This window comes from Tamandua tetradactyla, chromosome 7 (assembly GCF_023851605.1).
Source record: "Tamandua tetradactyla isolate mTamTet1 chromosome 7, mTamTet1.pri, whole genome shotgun sequence".
In the NCBI taxonomy this organism is placed as follows: domain Eukaryota; kingdom Metazoa; phylum Chordata; class Mammalia; order Pilosa; family Myrmecophagidae; genus Tamandua; species Tamandua tetradactyla.
Genome location: NC_135333.1, coordinates 114,151,042 through 114,167,821, shown reverse-complemented (window position 1 = coordinate 114,167,821; position 16,780 = coordinate 114,151,042). Strand labels below are relative to the sequence as shown.

The 16,780-nt window shown below is 51.5% G+C and overlaps 1 protein-coding gene across 1 annotated transcript; it reads left to right on the top strand.

Moving 5' to 3' along the window:
* Positions 1 to 3,524: 3,524 nt before the first annotated feature.
* On the top strand, positions 3,525 to 14,824 carry KRT79 (keratin 79). Its single transcript, XM_077168245.1, has 12 exons — positions 3,525 to 3,554; positions 5,380 to 5,483; positions 5,698 to 5,876; positions 6,133 to 6,611; positions 8,626 to 8,846; positions 9,983 to 10,043; positions 10,168 to 10,263; positions 11,466 to 11,630; positions 11,849 to 11,974; positions 13,463 to 13,683; positions 14,330 to 14,364; positions 14,628 to 14,824. The coding sequence occupies exons 1-12, from the start codon at positions 3,525 to 3,527 to the stop codon at positions 14,822 to 14,824; spliced, it is 1,914 nt and encodes a 637-aa protein (XP_077024360.1).
* Positions 14,825 to 16,780: the final 1,956 nt, after the last annotated feature.

Genomic DNA, 16,780 nt, shown 5'->3' with positions numbered 1-16,780 from the left:
TTTCCCACTCTCCCTACCTCCCATGAATTTTATGGGGTGCAAGGCATACTTGAGGCACCATGCTAGGACTCTAGGTTACTCTGGTAAGCAATATCAAACTCTGTGCCTCCCCCTACTGCCCCAATGGTTACAATGTCTCTCCCATCCCTTCTGCTTATAGTGTCTCCTACGAAATACCTCCCATCCATGATAGTCAGGTCTTCCTTCTCAGAGCAAGGCCAGAAGGCTCCTGTGACCAATTCAGATCCCCTGCATTGAGAAATGGGTACCTGTGCCAAGGTCATTTGGGTCTTGTCCCTTCTTCCAGTCCCATCCCAGTGATGCCTTGGGTCAGGCTAAATTTAGAGGGGCAAGCCTGGTTTTTGTTACCTTATACCTACCTTTCTTCTCTGAGCTTTGGCCAGGCCCTTCTCCTGGCCAGGAATTCACTATGCAAGTTAGTAATTTTGCACTGATTCGAAGCAATAGTCTTACATATATGTTCAGATGGCCTGTAGAAGAGAAAATGAAGGGCAAAGATGATGGTTCCCATGGCAATATTCAGCTTCTCTGCCATTTCTTCCAGCAATTCAGCTCTGCCCCAGGCTTGCACATCTCACCCATCAAAACAAAAACGGGTCAGCAACTCAAAAGGCAATTTGTGAAATGTCTATGGTTGTTTAAGCATATTCTATGGATTTCTCACTCCTCATCCCAATCAGCTTTTCAAAGCATTCCTTCAGACTCTCTAGTACACTCCCTGGATGCTCTCCATCTCTCTTGGATCTCCACTGATGTTTTAGCATCTATTATAGCCTGTTTCCTGGTTAATCACTCTTAATAGGCTCTTCTTCTGACCTGGGATACCTCCTTCATTCCTACCCCTCCTTCTTCTCATGTCTTCATCAAATTCTCCTCCTCTGGGCAATCTTCCCTAATTTCCTCATTTCTGAATCTGCCAAGCCCTTCCTGTTCTCAGGCACAGTCCGGCTGTACCTTTGCTGACTGTGTCTGTTTGGGTGCTGGTATGAGATTCAACTTCTCCATTACCCTAGGATCCCTGGGCACACTCCTCCTGCAACCAGGACAGGGATTTGCAGCTCTGCTTGTGCCTGGGGGCTCTGATGGGAACTCGACTTTGAAACTGTCTCTCTACTTCTCCTATCCCTTGACTCCCATCCCATCAGTGGGCCTATCTGAGCATTGAGGCTAGAGATTTCTTATTTCTCTCAAGCTCTGCAGAAATCCAGGAATGTGGGAGTCTAAGGCCAGTCTAGGACTTAGAGGATCATCTTCTCCACCTATCCCCAGCAGCCGCATCAGCTTCAGTGCTGTTGCTCCTTCTGCCTTCTCCCTTTTCAGATGCAGCTAGTGACCTGAACTGTAGAAGGTCACACTATTTATCTCTCTGATTTAAGGGGAGGCCAGTCTTTCCCCTGGATCCATGGATCTCTCCATCAAAAGTACAAAAGGAGGCTTTTTCCCTTTGTGTGAAGTGGCAGTGGAGGGGATGAGAACATGGCCCTGAAGCCAGAACTCCTGGGCTTGAATCCCAGCTCTGCCATTTAGTAGTGGTGAGAGCTTGACCAGGTTACTTCACTTCTCTATGCTTCAGTTTTCCCATCTGTAAAAAGGGACTAATATTGCAGAGAAATTGGAATTCTAGTGAATTATTGGTAGGTCTATAAAATGGTGCAATCACTGTGGAAAGTAATATGGTGGCTCATCAAAAAGTTAAATATATAGATCAAAGTGAATTTCCATATTATATATTTCCTTGGTTAGAAACCTCATTATTAATATTGGTGAGCAATTTTCACATCATCTGTTAGGTAAAATAACTAAGGACTTCATTAGTTCTTAGGATTAATAATCTCTTATTAAGTTTTATGATGACAGTAAGGACTAAAGGAGTGTCTTTTTTCTGAATTAGAATTTTCATTTATTGCATTTACTTAGTGTGGGGTGTTTATGTGCCTTTAACTTTTTATTGTCTGTCTTCTCCCATTAAAATGTGGTCTAGAAAAACAAAACAAGACAAAACAAAACAAAAAGTTAAATATAGGATTACTATATGATTTGTCAATTCTACTTCTATGCATATACCCAAAGAGAGTGAAAACAGGGTCCCAACAGATGCTTGTACACAAATGTTCATAAGAGCATTATTCACAATAGCCAAATGGTAAAAACAACCCAACTTGACAGAGGAATGGATAAATAAAATGCAGTGCGTAGACACAGTAGAATAAGCAAGATTCCATTCTTTCAGCCTTAAGAAAGAATCAAGTTCTGAGATGTAATGCAACATGGAAGAACTTTGAAATAAGCAAGACACATAATGCAAATACTGTGTGATATTAATTACATGAGATGTCTAGAAATAGCAAATCTGCAGCGACAGAAAGTAGATTACAGGTTTACGAGGGGATGAGGGCCAGGTGGGAGGGAGAGTGTGTTTGGTGGATACAAAATGTGTGTAAATTAAGAAAAAAGAGATTAAAAACAATCCCCATCTCCCAGGGCTGTGTGGGGATTGTGTTATTCAAGATCCCAGAAGGAGGGCAGGCAACAGTGGCACAGTGGCAGAGTTCTCACCTGCCATGCTGGAGACCTGGGTTCGATTCCCGATGCCTGTCCATGCAAAAAAAAGAAAAAAAATCCCAGAAGGAAACAAAAAATTCATCCAAGATAGTTGAAATAAACTGTCTCTAAGGAAGGGATTACTTACAGGGGTGTGGGCAAGGCTAACGGAATATACAAAGGATGGAAAGGCCAGAGACTAGCACCAGCTGAAGCCGATATCACCTTAGAGCTGGGGTGGCAAAGCTGGGGATGTGGGGCTTTCAGTGCTAAAACTGCGGTAGTCCTGGAAAAATCGGGACGAGTTGGCCATCCTATGTAGAGCTGAAAAGACAAGAGGAAGAAGTGGGATGACCAGATTCTCTCGCTGCTGGAGCTGTGGAGCAGGGCTTTCCAGGAGAAGCTGCAATCCTGGAGAGCTGCAGACTCTGCCAGAGACTTGATGCTGGAGCTGGGATGGAATGAAAGAAATGGAATGAAAGAATGGAAGAAACACCGAACCTTTTCGTCTCCTTCCCTCTTACCTCTTTTCCAGTTGGAAGCCAGAGAGCAGGATAGCAGCCCCCGGGGGCCAGCTTCCCAGGGCCCAGAGTGGGGCAGAAGAGGGTAGAGGATAGTCTGGGGGAGAAGGTGCAAACAGAGCCCAGCCTACGTGCTCAGACTATTGTCTGTCACACAGCAAGTGCTCAGTGAGTGTGGGCTATGATCATAATTATTATTAAGTCAGAAAACCCTACCCTTCTCTGGGGTGTCCTCTAGGACAGTGACGTATTTCCATCCCCCCCCGTGTTACTGTCATCACTCAGCACCCAGCCTGTTCTACCTGTGGTGTTCAGTGGACATTGGCTGAAGGAACCAGCGGTCTCCCCTCATCCCTTCTGCAGCAGCGGCAGCATTCAGTCTCCTCTGCTTTTGTGTCCTGCTGGCAGGGATGGACTCTGGGCTGGTGACAGTCTCCAGAGATGGAGGCCACCGGTACTGAGGAACAGCAGGTAGCAGCTATACTGCTCAGTGGAGGGCAGGAAGCAGAAGGAAAGGAAGCTCAGAAAGCTGAGCTTGGGTGCATTCTTTGAGAGTTGATTGGTGATGAAGGGCTGGAAGAGGCAAAGTGGCCTCCCTGGGCTGGGACCCATGAGCTGTCTGCTGGGTGGAGGGTGGCTGTCTGATGAGCTGTGTGGGCTCTGTGAGCGCGGGGCTGAGGCTGCCCAAGTGCTGTCACCAGCTCCCAGCACTGTGCCCAGCACAGAGTGTGCTGGGTAAATATGTGTGAATGACTTGGTGGAATGAATGCCAGCCTGTGGAGTGGGTAAGATTTGTGTTTCTAGCCTGACTCTGACTTCCACAGGATGACATCACTCCCTTCCCATGGGGCCCAGAGCTGCATCCAGGAGACTAAGCCCCACTCGTGACCATCTCCACCTCCCACGCTGCAGCAAGAGTGATCAGGGAGGTTGAGAAAGTGGTCACAGCCTCGGGGAAAGGAGACAAAGGTGAGAGGGAAGTGACAGCTCAGGCTGGGATCTCAGGCCATCACTTTTTCAAAGGACCTCCATGGCAGATCCTGCTCCCAGTAGAGGGAATGAGGCCAGAGACATTGAGGGTTGCCTGAGGACACACAGCAACTTTTGGGTTCATCTCCCAGCCTGGCTCACAGACTCCTCAGTAGCCTAACTCCAAGCAGGGGGAGAATGTCTGAGGCTTTAGGGATTAATTCTGGGCGTGTCCCTCACCTCCATCCCTGTGGGCGCCTGGTTCAACTTTTTCAGGCAACTGGGAACCTGTAAAAGCCTTCCAGTGGCCCTAAAAAAGATCTCAGGGTCTCTGGGCCTGGAGTGTGCTCTCTGTCTGCCTGCATTCCCTGGCGGTGGGGACCATTGGAGGAGGCAGGGCTTCTGCTTCCTGGTCCGCTGTCCTCTCCACTGGGAGACGAGCCCGTTGATGGTCTCAGTACCAGCGCTGGCTGCTGTGCGACCAGCTCAGCCAGTGCCGTCTCTGCTCCTCTCCTCGGGCAGGTCTCCCAGCCTTGCTGGGTCTGTTTTCTCACTGCAGGATAAAGAGGAGACGAAATAGTCTCCCAAGTGGCCTTTGCCATCACTCCTCACCCATAATGTTTTCAGTCTTTCCTCGGGGCTGCATCTGGTCCTAGTAGCTGGGAGGAGGGTAGGGCGTGGAGGGCACTAGGGGAGGTATTTAAGGCACCCCTGACCCTCTCTTTTTAAATTTTTATCTTTTTATTGTGGTAACAAATATGCAACTCAAAAATTTCCATTTTAACCATTTTCAGCTGTACAATTGAGTGACATTCGTTACCTTCACAATACTAGGCTACTACGGCCAACGTCCATTATTCTGACTTTTCCATCACCCCGAGGCTGAGCTAGCGTTGGCAGCCAGAGCGTCTTGGCGGGGGTGGGGGGGAGGGGTGGGGGCAGCGAGAGCATATTGGTTAGTGTGGCTCAGGGCTGGGGGGAAGCTTCCTCAGGGTGCTCTCTGAAGGCTTCCACCTTGGTGGTGGGGCCAAAGGTGGTAACCCACAATTTACCTCTGTCCATAAAACTTGCTTCTTCTGGGTGTTTCTTATAACCTGCCCTTTCTGAATCAAGCACCCTGGCTCCTCATGGACAGGGGAAGTCGGTAGTAATGGGAGTGCCACGCGGGCCTTTGGGGTTTTGATTGCACATACCCTTCTTGGGTCTGTCCCTAGCTGCAGCCAGTATGGGATGGATCTTCCAACTCCTTTCCAACTCCTTCCAAAGTTTCTGGGCCCTTCTGGAGAGGCTTTGCCCCAGGGAGCCCCTGTGTCTGCTCTGCCCCCAGGGGTGTGCTTTGCCCCCCCCCCCCCCCACCGACCCCGGCTTCAGGGCACTGCCTGAGGAGCCCAGGTCTTGTCTTTCCTCCCCGTCAGGCATCCAGACCCCAAGGTGGGGCAGGGACCCTCTTTCTGTGTTTGCCTCCTCCGTGCCCAGCCCAGGGTCTCTACTCAGCTGTCTGTCAGTATGTGACAAAGCGTATGACAGCCACCCTGGTACCTGTGTCCCCCATCCCTGAGGCTGTGGGACCCCATACAGGTGTTGGTCCTAGAGGGTGACACTGGCCCAGGCCTGGGCACTCTCTCCAACAACCCTTTGCCCAAAGCACCTTCTCTCACCACCTGCGCAGCCTTGGGCCCTGGGGCCTTGGCTTACCACGGGAGCCTGGGCCAAGCCCCACAGAGCCCAGCCCCGTGGATGGGGCCACCAGTGCCGGACGGGAGGAGAACAAGCCGTCCATGGGCGTGGGGGCAGACGGTGGGAGCCCTTATCATCCTGTTCCAAGTGAGGAGAGCCCGAGGGGGAAGAAGGTGGCACCCCGTCCAAGACCAGCCCCAGAAAGTCCAGGTGATAACTGGCCCCTCCCCGCCGCTGGAGGAGGGGGACTCCTCGGGCCCACTGGCCCCTCCCTCTCCTCCTGGGGCAATGGAGCAGAAGTGTCTGTGGAGCCCAGGAGCTGACCCAGTTGGGAAAAGATAAAAAGCTCGGTCGGCGGCCAACCGCTGCTCACTCTCGCAGCCTGAGTCCTGTCCCCTGGCAGCCGTGGGGTCCTCCATGTCTCGGCAGGCCTATTCCACCAAAGGGGGCTTCAGCTCCAGCTCCGTTAGCGGAGGGGCCGGGACACGCACCCGTGCCAGCTTCAGCTCAGTGACCATGTCCCGTGGTGGAAGCAGCGGTGGGGGGCTTCGCTGTGGCCCCGGAATGGGCAGCTTTAGCAGCCGGAGCCTCTATAACTTGGGGAGCAGCAAGAGTGCCTCTGTCAGTGTGGGTGGGGGCCCCTCCTCGGGGTGGGCTCTGGGAGGCTTCGGCCTCGGAAGTGGGGTATGTATGGGCCTGGGGGCTGCCAGGCAGACGTTTGGGCCCGCGTGCCCTCCCGGGGGGATCCGGGAGGTCACTGTCAACCCGAGCCTGCTGACGCCCCTCAACCTGGAAATCGACCCGGAGATCCAGCGGGTGAGGACGCAGGAGCGGGAGCAGATCAAGACCCTCAACAACAAGTTCGCTGCGTTCATCGACAAGGTGGGCCGGGGTGGACGCGGGCGGGGAGCAGGGGGCTGTTGGCAGAGGAGCAGGGCCTCGGAGCCAGTGGTGGCCAGGGCAGAGGCTGTCCTGGGCCTGTGTGCCCTGCATGGGGGGAGTGGATGGAATGAGTTTTGAGTTCTCCTGGCCTGAGCCTGGGATGCCAAGAGGTGGGCGGCGGGAGATGGTCTTGTGGTCTTCACTGTGGTCGCCCAGGCAGGTCTGGATTCATCTCATGAACCTACTGGCCAAGCCCACCTTGGCCTTGGTGTGGCCTTCCTGGTGGTTGCACAGTAGCCTTATGTCACAATTAAAGAATGGATCGTCCTTATTGTTCCTCTTGGTGGGTGGCCCTATTTGCCTCTTGTCGTTTTGCAGCTGGGAAATGGATGGCTCAGGAGTACGTGATTACAGGCTGAGGGCACGGAGCGCGGAGCCCGTCCCCTCTTCTCTCAGCCTTGGAGGAGGCTTCAGGGGACAAGATGTGATCAGGACCCGGTTGGGGAATCTGGGGGTGGGGGAGAGACCCCTCTTTGTCTCTCCTATTCCTCCTCCCTCTTGGTGTCAAGAAGCTCAGTTTGGGGTGGACAAGGAGGAGGGTGGCCACCTGTCACCACAGCCTGGGTGATGGACTTCAACTTGTATGGGCTGGGAAAGCCCTGACCCTGTCCCTTGCCCACCCGATGATGGGGGCGGCTCTTGTGTTGTTCTTTAGCAGTTTGTGGTTCATTCTGCTGGCAGTGTCCACTTTGGCCTTGTGTCCCCAGCGGTGGGACCATGGTGAGGACGATCCTGGAGGGTGACCATATCTTGGTTCGGTGATCTGGGCTTTCCCAAAGGTCAATCACGTCCCCCCTTCCCCACAGTGATCTCACAAGGAGTCAGGGTAGGGGATATTGTGCCCATTTTTAAGAAAAGAAAATGGAGGTCTAGAGTGGTCAAGAGATTTGCCCAGGATCACACGGGCACTTGGAGGCAGAGGTGGGCCTGGGACCAGGTGGTCGGACCCCAGTGGAGGGTGGGACCTGGAGCTCTGGGGGTGTGCAGGCCTTCCTGTTGTCTGCCTTGGACACCAAGAGGCCTGGTGACTGCTGACGACAGGTGCAACAGGTATAACTGGGGCAAGGTGACTGTGGGCCTGGGGTGCTGTGGGGGCGGGAGCCTGCAGAGACTGGTGGCAAAGGGTGAAGCAAGCTCTCCCACCCACCCTCCTTACCCTCTCCCCTGGTGACTTTTGATTCCTTTGTGGCACTGTCTCAGAGGTCACACAAACAGAAACCTCTCTGAGGCTCTCAGGACTATGGCCTGGGAGCTGGGGGGCCTGAAAGATTTCTCGTGGCCCTCAGCTTATGACCTGGCCAGAGAGCCCCCCGGGGGTCCTGTTAAGCCTGTGCCACTTGCCCCTCTTCTGAATCTATAGAAGTTACGCTTGGGCATTGATATTTTACAAAATATTTTTTGGAAAAAATGTCAAATTTGCAGAAAAATTGTAATAGTACAACATATTCCTGCATACTCTTCCAATGAGATTCACCAATTGTTAACATTTCCCCACATCTGCTTTCTCTCTATTTGTGTCTCTTGCTATGTATGTATATGTACGAATCTCTATATATGTACATGTGTGTATATGAATAAATATATAAATACATTTGCATTTTTAACCAATGCACCTGATGCAGAGCTAGGATTCAGAAACACTGGTCTAATCCAGCTTCCCCAGGACGAGTGAGAAAGTGAGACTCAGAGAGAAGTGACTGGACTGAGGTTACCGACTAGTAAATGGCTGAGCTGGGGCTTTTACATTTATTAATTCTTCAGAGTCCTTTTCATCAGATCGGACTGTCATTCCCAGCAAAGCTGGGTCCCTGCAGGAAGGCGTAGACCCTGCCCTGGCCCTGGGATGCCCTGGTCCATGATTGGTGGAGAGGCTGTGGCCCCTGTCTCCCCCCTCCCCACCCCCACCCCATGTGCCTGGGGTCTGGCGCCAGCCCACCTTCTCGCTCTGGCCCAGGTGCGGTTCCTGGAGCAGCAGAACCAGGTACTGGAGACCAAGTGGGCGCTGCTGCAGGAGCAGGGCCAGACCTCAGGCACCACCAGAAGCAACGTGGAGCCCCTCTTCGAGACCTACCTGGGCAACCTGCGGAGGCAGCTGGACGGTCTCCAGAACCGGAAGGGCAAGCTGGACTTGGAGCTGAGGAGCGTGCAGGATCTTGTCGAGGAGTCTAAGAACAAGTGAGGGCCACCGTCAGGCCAGTGCCAAGCGGGGAAAGGGAGGGGACAGCGGGGGAGATCTCGGACAGGGATGTCTCATTCCTGGGGTCCGTGAGCCACCTGGCCGTGGTGTGTGTGTGTGTGCATGTGTGCATGTGCGTGTGCGTGCGTGTGTGTTTGTGTGTGCATGTGTGTGCATGCATGTGCTCATGTGTGCGTGTGTGTGTGTGCACAGACAGAGCTGGTACCCTCAGGTGCTCAGGACCAGGACTCACTGCTCCCCTGAAAACTGTCACGTTTGTCTGTGGGCTGCTCTTAATTTAGAAAGCTCTTTATTGTAGAAAATGTGTGGATTCCTAAACGTTGAAAGGATAAAACAATGTTCTCATCACTCAGCTTTGATAATCAACTCATAGCCCATCTATGAGTTATTTCATCTATGCCTCTATCCATTTCTTCTCCTCTCTTGTAATTGTGAAGCAAATCCCAGCCAACATGTCATTTCGTTCACAAATATTTTACTGGATATTCATAAATTTCATCTGAATGCCTTGATTTAATAAGTCCTACACAAGGTCTCAAAATTACACCGAAAACTTTTGAAACAGTAATTCCTCAAGATGCTCAAATATCCAATCAGGTTTGACTTTCTACTTGCTCTATGAGTGTCATAAATTTTAACAATAGTTTGTTTAATGAATATCCAAATAAAGGTTCACATATTATTATTGGTAGATGTGTCTATTTATACATTTAAGGCATAGTTTACCATAACTTTCTCCATAACTTGACATTGGCAATTTCTAAACCTTCAAGTTTCAGTAAAAGCAGTTGGAGAGGAGTGAACTGTTTTAAATGGCATTCTGTCGTTGAAAGCAAATTAGCAAAGGTTGAGCTTCACCAGTGTCTGCAAAGCCTCCTAAGGGCTCTGATGCAGGGATGGCTGCTCTAGGTTGCCATGCTGTTGTGCAAGCTCTCTGCCTATTTTCTCCAAAGGGGTCAGGGAGGAGAGAATGCTTAGATTAAAGACAGAATCTAAATATTCCCAAGTTCCTTCACTGGCTGGTTGCATCAGAGAGCTGCTCCCCAGAGGTGTTTCTTGGCCAATGTGGGCTCCCTTCAAGCTGAGCTGGGTCTGAGTCTTCTCTGTGCGACAGGTACGAGGATGAAATCAACAAGCGCAGTGCTGCTGAGAATGAGTTTGTGGTGCTTAAGAAGGTGAGCAGGGAGCCTGGGAGTGGGTGGTGGTGGGGAGATGGTCCTCTGACGGTGGGAGGGCTGGGCCGATGCGAGAGGGCAGAGAACCCCAGGGGCTGAGCCTCACTCTCTCCCTCGCCCCCAGGATGTGGACGCCGCATACATGACCCAGATGGGCCTGCGTGGCAAAGTGAGCGACTTGACGGAGGAGTTAGAGTTTCTGAGGCATCTCTACAACGTGGTGAGATGACTGACGGGTGGAGATACTTTCCAGGCATTTCTATACAGCACTGAGGTTTGATCTGAACTCACCAGTGTAGCGAATTGGGAGAAGATGGACCCTTTACCCGCTTTCTTGGTAATAGCTTCCACACACTGAGTGCTTATGGGCCAGGTGCTGGGCTAAGGTTTTTGCACCCTCCTCTCCACAACGCCATAATGTCGGTACTAGTCTTGTCTCCGTTTGATAATCGAGGGTCCTGACAAGCCGGAGACAGGGCCAGAATGCCGAAGGTGCTGATTTTTAGAAGGAAGATTCTCTACTCATCTGGGAGCCCCTGAGGAGTACTGAGTGGCTGAGAGCTTTGAGCAGAGCTGGGACTTGCGGTGATTTGTTGGCACCCCAAGCCAGGAAGGACCACTGGAGAGGCAGAGGCAGAGTCCAGCTGACCTAGCCTCGGAGCTGGCCCTGAGGCCAGAACAGAGAGACCCTCCCCTCCCCACTCCCTTACCTGCCTTTCACAGCATCGTCAACCTCCTGCTGAGGGGGAAAGCAGATGGTCTTGGAAACACAGGGCAGGTCCGAGAACATCATGACAGTCTATAAGTATCAGTGCAGTCTAGAGGAAGCCACTTGGGCTTTGTCCCTCAACTCACTGGCTCCAGTCTGGGCCCCACCCCTCTATCTGGTGGCCTTGGGTGTGCTGCTTCTCTTCTCCAAGTCTTTTTCTGCATTTGCAAGGTGAACAGTGGGGAAAGGTTGTTCACTGATGGAGCAGAGAGTGGGGCTGGATCTGGCCAACCATCAGTCACCCAGGCCCAGAGCCGACGCCTCTGCCTGGAAGGTATCTCACCTCAGTTTGCACAAAAGCACCTGTGGTAGCTCCCCCTGCCTTGCAGGGTGTTCCGAGGATTAAGGGGATAGCAAGAGTGCTAGAGCTGGCCTGGTAGCTCGAGTGCGGTAGGTGCAAAGTCCCTTTCCCTGTCTTCGATTTTTTGGAAGCTTGCCAGTCCATAAAAATAAATGAAGTCTACAAAAATGGGGGCCCTGTTTCACAGCGGGGGAGACTGAGGTCTTTCTTCACAGTTGTGGACTTTGTTCTAGGGCTGGAGGCTGGAGAAGAATCCCGGCCTCCTGTCATCCTCTGGGGGGCTCTGTCCTCCATCTGTCTGCAGCTTCCCTGGGGCGAGGGACGCTGGTGGCAGCTCTAAGTGTTTCTGCAGGAGCTGAGCCAAGTGCAGACCCATGCATCTGACACCAGTGTGGTCCTGTCCATGGACAACAGCCGCTCCCTGGACCTGGACAGCATCATCGCCGAGGTCAAGGCCCAGTACGAGGAGATTGCCCAGAAGAGCCGGGCTGAGGCTGAGGCCCTGTACCAGAGCAAGGTGGGAGGAATGAGCGGCTCAGTCAGGCTGGCCGGGGCTGGACACAGACCTTCCGCCATGTGAGGGGGAGGGGCGCCTTGGGCCCCGTGGAGGCCTGGGAGCCAGACACGCCCAGCCCACATAGGGGCCTTCAGCTGAGAGGGTGGGCTCTGGGGCCGCAGTTACGCACGTGGGCTGGGGATTGCCTGACAGCTCACAGCCACTGCTTTGGCCTGCAGTACGAGGAGCTGCAGGTGACGGCTGGGAAGCACGGGGACAACCTGCAGGACACCAAGAATGAGATTTCTGAGCTTACCCGTACTGTCCAGAGACTGCAGGGAGAGGTGGATGCAGCCAAGAAGCAGGTGGGCCTTGGGCAGGGGCCTGGGCGTGGGTGTGCGTGGGAGGTAGGGGTGGTGGAGGGTATTCTCACTGTCATCCTGGGGGAGAGGACCTGCTCGTCTCCTGATGGGTGGGCGACGCTCAGCTCTTTGATGGAACTGGACCTTCCAGCTGAACACCCTCCTTTCACAGCAGAGGAAACTGAGGCCCAGAATGGGGAAGGCACTTGTCTAAGTTTACAAAACAGATTAGTGGTCGAGAAGCTGGTAAATCCTCTTCCAAGGGCACAGGGCTCATCACCAGAAGGTCAGTCCAGGGGCCTGAGTGTTTGTCCAGGTCACAGATGTTGCCTCCCTCTAGGGTATGGCTAAAATGTGATCTTCTCCCCAGATCAGAGTAACACATTTGGTTAATGATGAGCTTGCTGCATTGTTTTTAAAAAATCACTTCTTTTTTTAATTTATATTTTCCATTAATTTTAATGGGAAAAATTATGACAGATTCAATTTCAACCCAGGACACCTTAATATACATACATACATACATATATGTGTGTGTATATATATATATATATATTTAATCTACTAAATTTATTTTAACATTTGTTCCCCCTATTGTTTATTTATTGTTAATCCATATGTTTTACTCATCTGTCCATAAGGTAGATAAAAGAAGCATCAGACACAAGGTTTTCACGATCACACAGTCACATTGTGAAAGCTGTATCATTATACAATCATCTTCAAGAAACATGGCTACTGGAACACAGCTCTACAGTTTCAGGCAGTTCCTGCCAGCCTCTCTGTTATGCCCTAACTAACAAGGTGATATCTATATAATGCGTGAGAATAACCTCCAGGATAACCTCTTAACTCTGTTTGGAATCCCTCAGCCATTGACACTTTATTTTGTCTCCTTTCTCTCTCTCCTCTTTCGGTAGAGAAGTTTTTCTCAATCCCTTGATGCTGAGTCCCAGCTCATTCTAGGATTTCTGTCAACGTTGCCAGGAAGGTCCACACCCCTGGGAGTCATGTCCCACATAGAGGGGGGAGGGCAGTGAGTTTGCTTGTCGTGTTGGCTGAGAGAAAGGCCACATCTGAGCCACAAAAGAGGTTCTCTTGGGGGTGACTCTTAGGCTGAAAAATGATGTTCAACACCTTAATATTTTTAACAGAAAAATATGTGAATGTAACAATGCAAACAAAATTACATGAGCAGTAAATAATTTTAAGCTACATAAAATGTGAGAAGTGGAATCTTTAAATCGCTTTTGAGGTGCTGGGTTGAGCTGCAGCAGGAGGGATAGAGGTTAGACTTCAGTAAGAACTTTCCCAGCGGTACCACATGGCCCTGCTTGTGTAATAGTGCCTCCATTCTCAGATGATTATTTCTCCTTTCTTTCCCAGATAGTTGGGGCAAGGGGTTGGGGATAGTGGTGCCTGACTTGAAGGCTAAGAGGTGGGTGGAATGACCCTGGAGGCTGTTCCCAACACTCCTCACCACCTGGGCAGTGCCAGCAGCTGGAGACGGCCATCGCAGAAGCAGAGCAGCATGGGGAACTGGCGCTCAAGGATGCTCAGAAGAAGCTTGGAGACCTGGACGTGGCCCTGCACCAGGCCAAGGAGGAGCTGGCCCGGCTGCTGCGCGACTACCAGGCCCTGATGAATGTCAAACTGGCCCTGGACATGGAGATCGTCACCTACCGCAAGCTGCTGGAGGGCGAGGAGAGCAGGTGGGTGGCCCCTCTTCCCGGTTCAGAAACTTCCAGCCTGGGTGAGCGCCTACATAGTCTGCTCTGGAGAGGGGAGCAGTGGGATGAAGGGAGGAACCCAAGGAACCGGGCTCCTAACTCAGCACCTGAGGGAGAAAGTCTCACTGGTGTTTACTGCATCTGCCTCTGCAATCGCATCTCCTTGGTTCACGCAATCGTCCATCCTTTAGCCCTTACAGTGGACGGGCCCAGCAGGGGCAAGGTTGGACCCTCCTAGGTGATCCCTTTTCCAACACCAGACTTACCACCTGTGGAAGCTTTGGAAAATAAAACTGTCCCCTCTGTCTCTGAAGAAGAAAAGAGTTGGAGAGAAAGTTACTTTAGCTAGAAACTGGGCAACTCTATTTTGGCTGGAGCTTTGTCCCAACGGGCTGCCCACAGGGAGAGCCCGGGAAGGGACAGGCGGGCACAGCGGCATGGTCCAGCGGGGTCTGCAACTGGCTGGAGGACCCGGGGGAAGGGCCATGAGTCCAGCATAGCCACATGCACATGTGCTCCTCCTGGTCCTGTCACCCGGGCCCTAACTCTTGAGAGTCGACCTATGAAGGGAGGGAGAGGGTTTTCCCTTGGGTTCTGACCCCTCTCCTGGCCTTTCTGTCTCCCCCAGGATGTCTGGAGAATGTCCAAGTGCTGTCAGCATTTGTGAGTATTTTACTGCCCCGTTCGTAGCCCCACTCCCAGCCTGGCCCATCCTCCGTTCAGTTCACTCTTCCTGTCCTTGGCCTAAAGCACACCCCCTTCCATTTGAACGCCTAGAAGTAAGTTCAGGGGTGCCTGGAGCTTCTGTGTCTATTTCCTTTGGCTCCATCGCCTGACTTCATTCCCATCCTGTGCTGATTTCTCGGTGCCACCTGGCCCTCTTGCTGCACGGCTGCCGTGCCTAACCTAGACCCTTTATCTTGCAGCTGTGACCGGCAACTCCACCATCGTAAGCGGAGGCGGCACGGCCGGCTTTGGGGCTGGTGTCGCCCTGGGCGGGAGTGGGGGGGGCATCAAGGGTGGATTCAGGTCCAACGTGGCTTACAAGGGAGGGCCCGCCTCTGGAGGCGCCTCCGTCCTGCGGAAGACCACCACGGTCAAGACGTCCAGCTGGAGGTATTAGCTCCTGAGCCTTGCAAGCCAGGGTCCCTGCGCTCCTGTCCCAGCCCCACTCACCCCACCTCTGTTGCCCTCCCCACCACCCTCCTTCTGAGCAGGGACAGCCCAGAGGACCACAGAGAGAGGGTATTTACATACCAGACTATTTGCATGTGATTTGCATTTGGGGGAGGGCTCAAATCCATCCAGGTTTTCTCCTTGGTTCTGTGATTGGGTTGGGAAGAGACGATAGAGCCACCACCTTGGGTGATGTGTTTGGGTGATTTGGGGGTGACCTGTTGACCACTGAGAGGAGCCTGGGTTTCCCAGTCTGGCTCAGCTTTCCTTACCTCCTCTGCTGGTTGGCAAAGGCCCCCTCCTCGTCCCAGTCTCCTGCCAGACCCGCCCCGTCTCTGAATCCACCCACTATCCCCTCCCCTCTCTGTGCCTGTGACGTTGTCCCAATAAACAGCAACTTCAGCTCGTTGTCAATGGCTCCAAATCTGCCCTGCTCTGAAGTTCAGTGCACTGGTGAGCTCCCTGCAGCAAGAAACAGCAACCACCGCCGCGGGCACAACCACGCACTCTACCCCACCACCATGCTAACCAAACACGTTAGTGCGACACCATCAGCCACTGCGGGACTAGGGGGTCACTCTCCCGACACAGCACACAGGGGGAAGCAGGTTCAGAGGGACCACATAAGCTGCTCACGGCAGTGCCCAGCCACCGAGGGGCTGCCATCACCCAGCCCTTCCTTGACTCCTCTTCAGCCTCCGCCAACTCTGCATAGGGCCGGTGGCACGACTGATTCAAGAGGGAGGTCTTCGGTTTCAGAATTCGACAGACTTGGGTTAAATCCCAGATCTGCTTCTTGCTAGTTGGCTGACCTTGGGAGAGTTCCTTAACCTCCCAGAGCCTCAGTTTCCTCCTTTGTAAGCACAGAGCTGTGATGAGAACATGTGCAAAGCATCTGGTTTATAAGAAGTGGCGCCCTTCACTGCCCCCCATTCTGGCTTCTGGTTTCTTTTTCTCTCAGCTCCAATATCCAGTCGTCAATATGAATGCACATTTGTTTTTCAAATTTTAGTAGTCTGTAGTTTAACTTAGGGTTCACTGTTTGTGTTGTGCAGGTCCATGGATTTTTAAAAAAAATTTTTTTATTCTAGTGCCATCTATGCAAACCTACATTTCCCCTTTTAACCATATTCAAATATATAATTCAGTGCTGTGAATTACATTCACAATGTTGTGCTACCGTTGCCACCATCTGTTACCAAAACTTCCATTCCCTATATATTTAAAATTTTTATTATTAAATATAACATATAGGTAAAGAAAAGAAAGAAAAAGCAATGATTTTCAAAGTACACATCAGCAAGTAGATACAGAACAGATTTCAGAGTTTATTATGGGTTGCTATTCCACTGTTTCAGATTTTTCCTTCTAGCTGCTCCAAAACACTGGAGGCTAGAAGAAATATATATATATATATATATATTTTTTTTTTGTGTGTGTGTGTGAAAAATAACATATACAAAAAAGCAATAAATTTCAAAACACATCACAACGATTAGTTGTGATTTCAGAGTTTGGTATGGGTTACAATTCCACCATTTTAAGTTTTTCCTTCTAGCTGCTCTAAGATACTGGAGACTAAAAGAAATATCAGTATATTGATTCAGCAATCATACTCATTTGTTAAGCCCTACCTTCTCTGTATAACTCCACCACCACCTTTGATCTTTCTCCCATTCTTTAAGAACATTTGGGCTATGCCCATTCTAACTTTTTCATGTGGGAAGGGGCTGTTAATAATATGGGATAAGGGGATGGAGCTAGCTGACGCTCTGGAGAGGCTGGGCCCTCTGCATTTAGGACTTATCTGGTCCAGGGACCCATCTGGAGGTTGTAGGTTTCTGGAATGTTACCCCAGTGCATGGAACCTTTGTAGAATCTTATATAACGTCTTAGGTGTTCT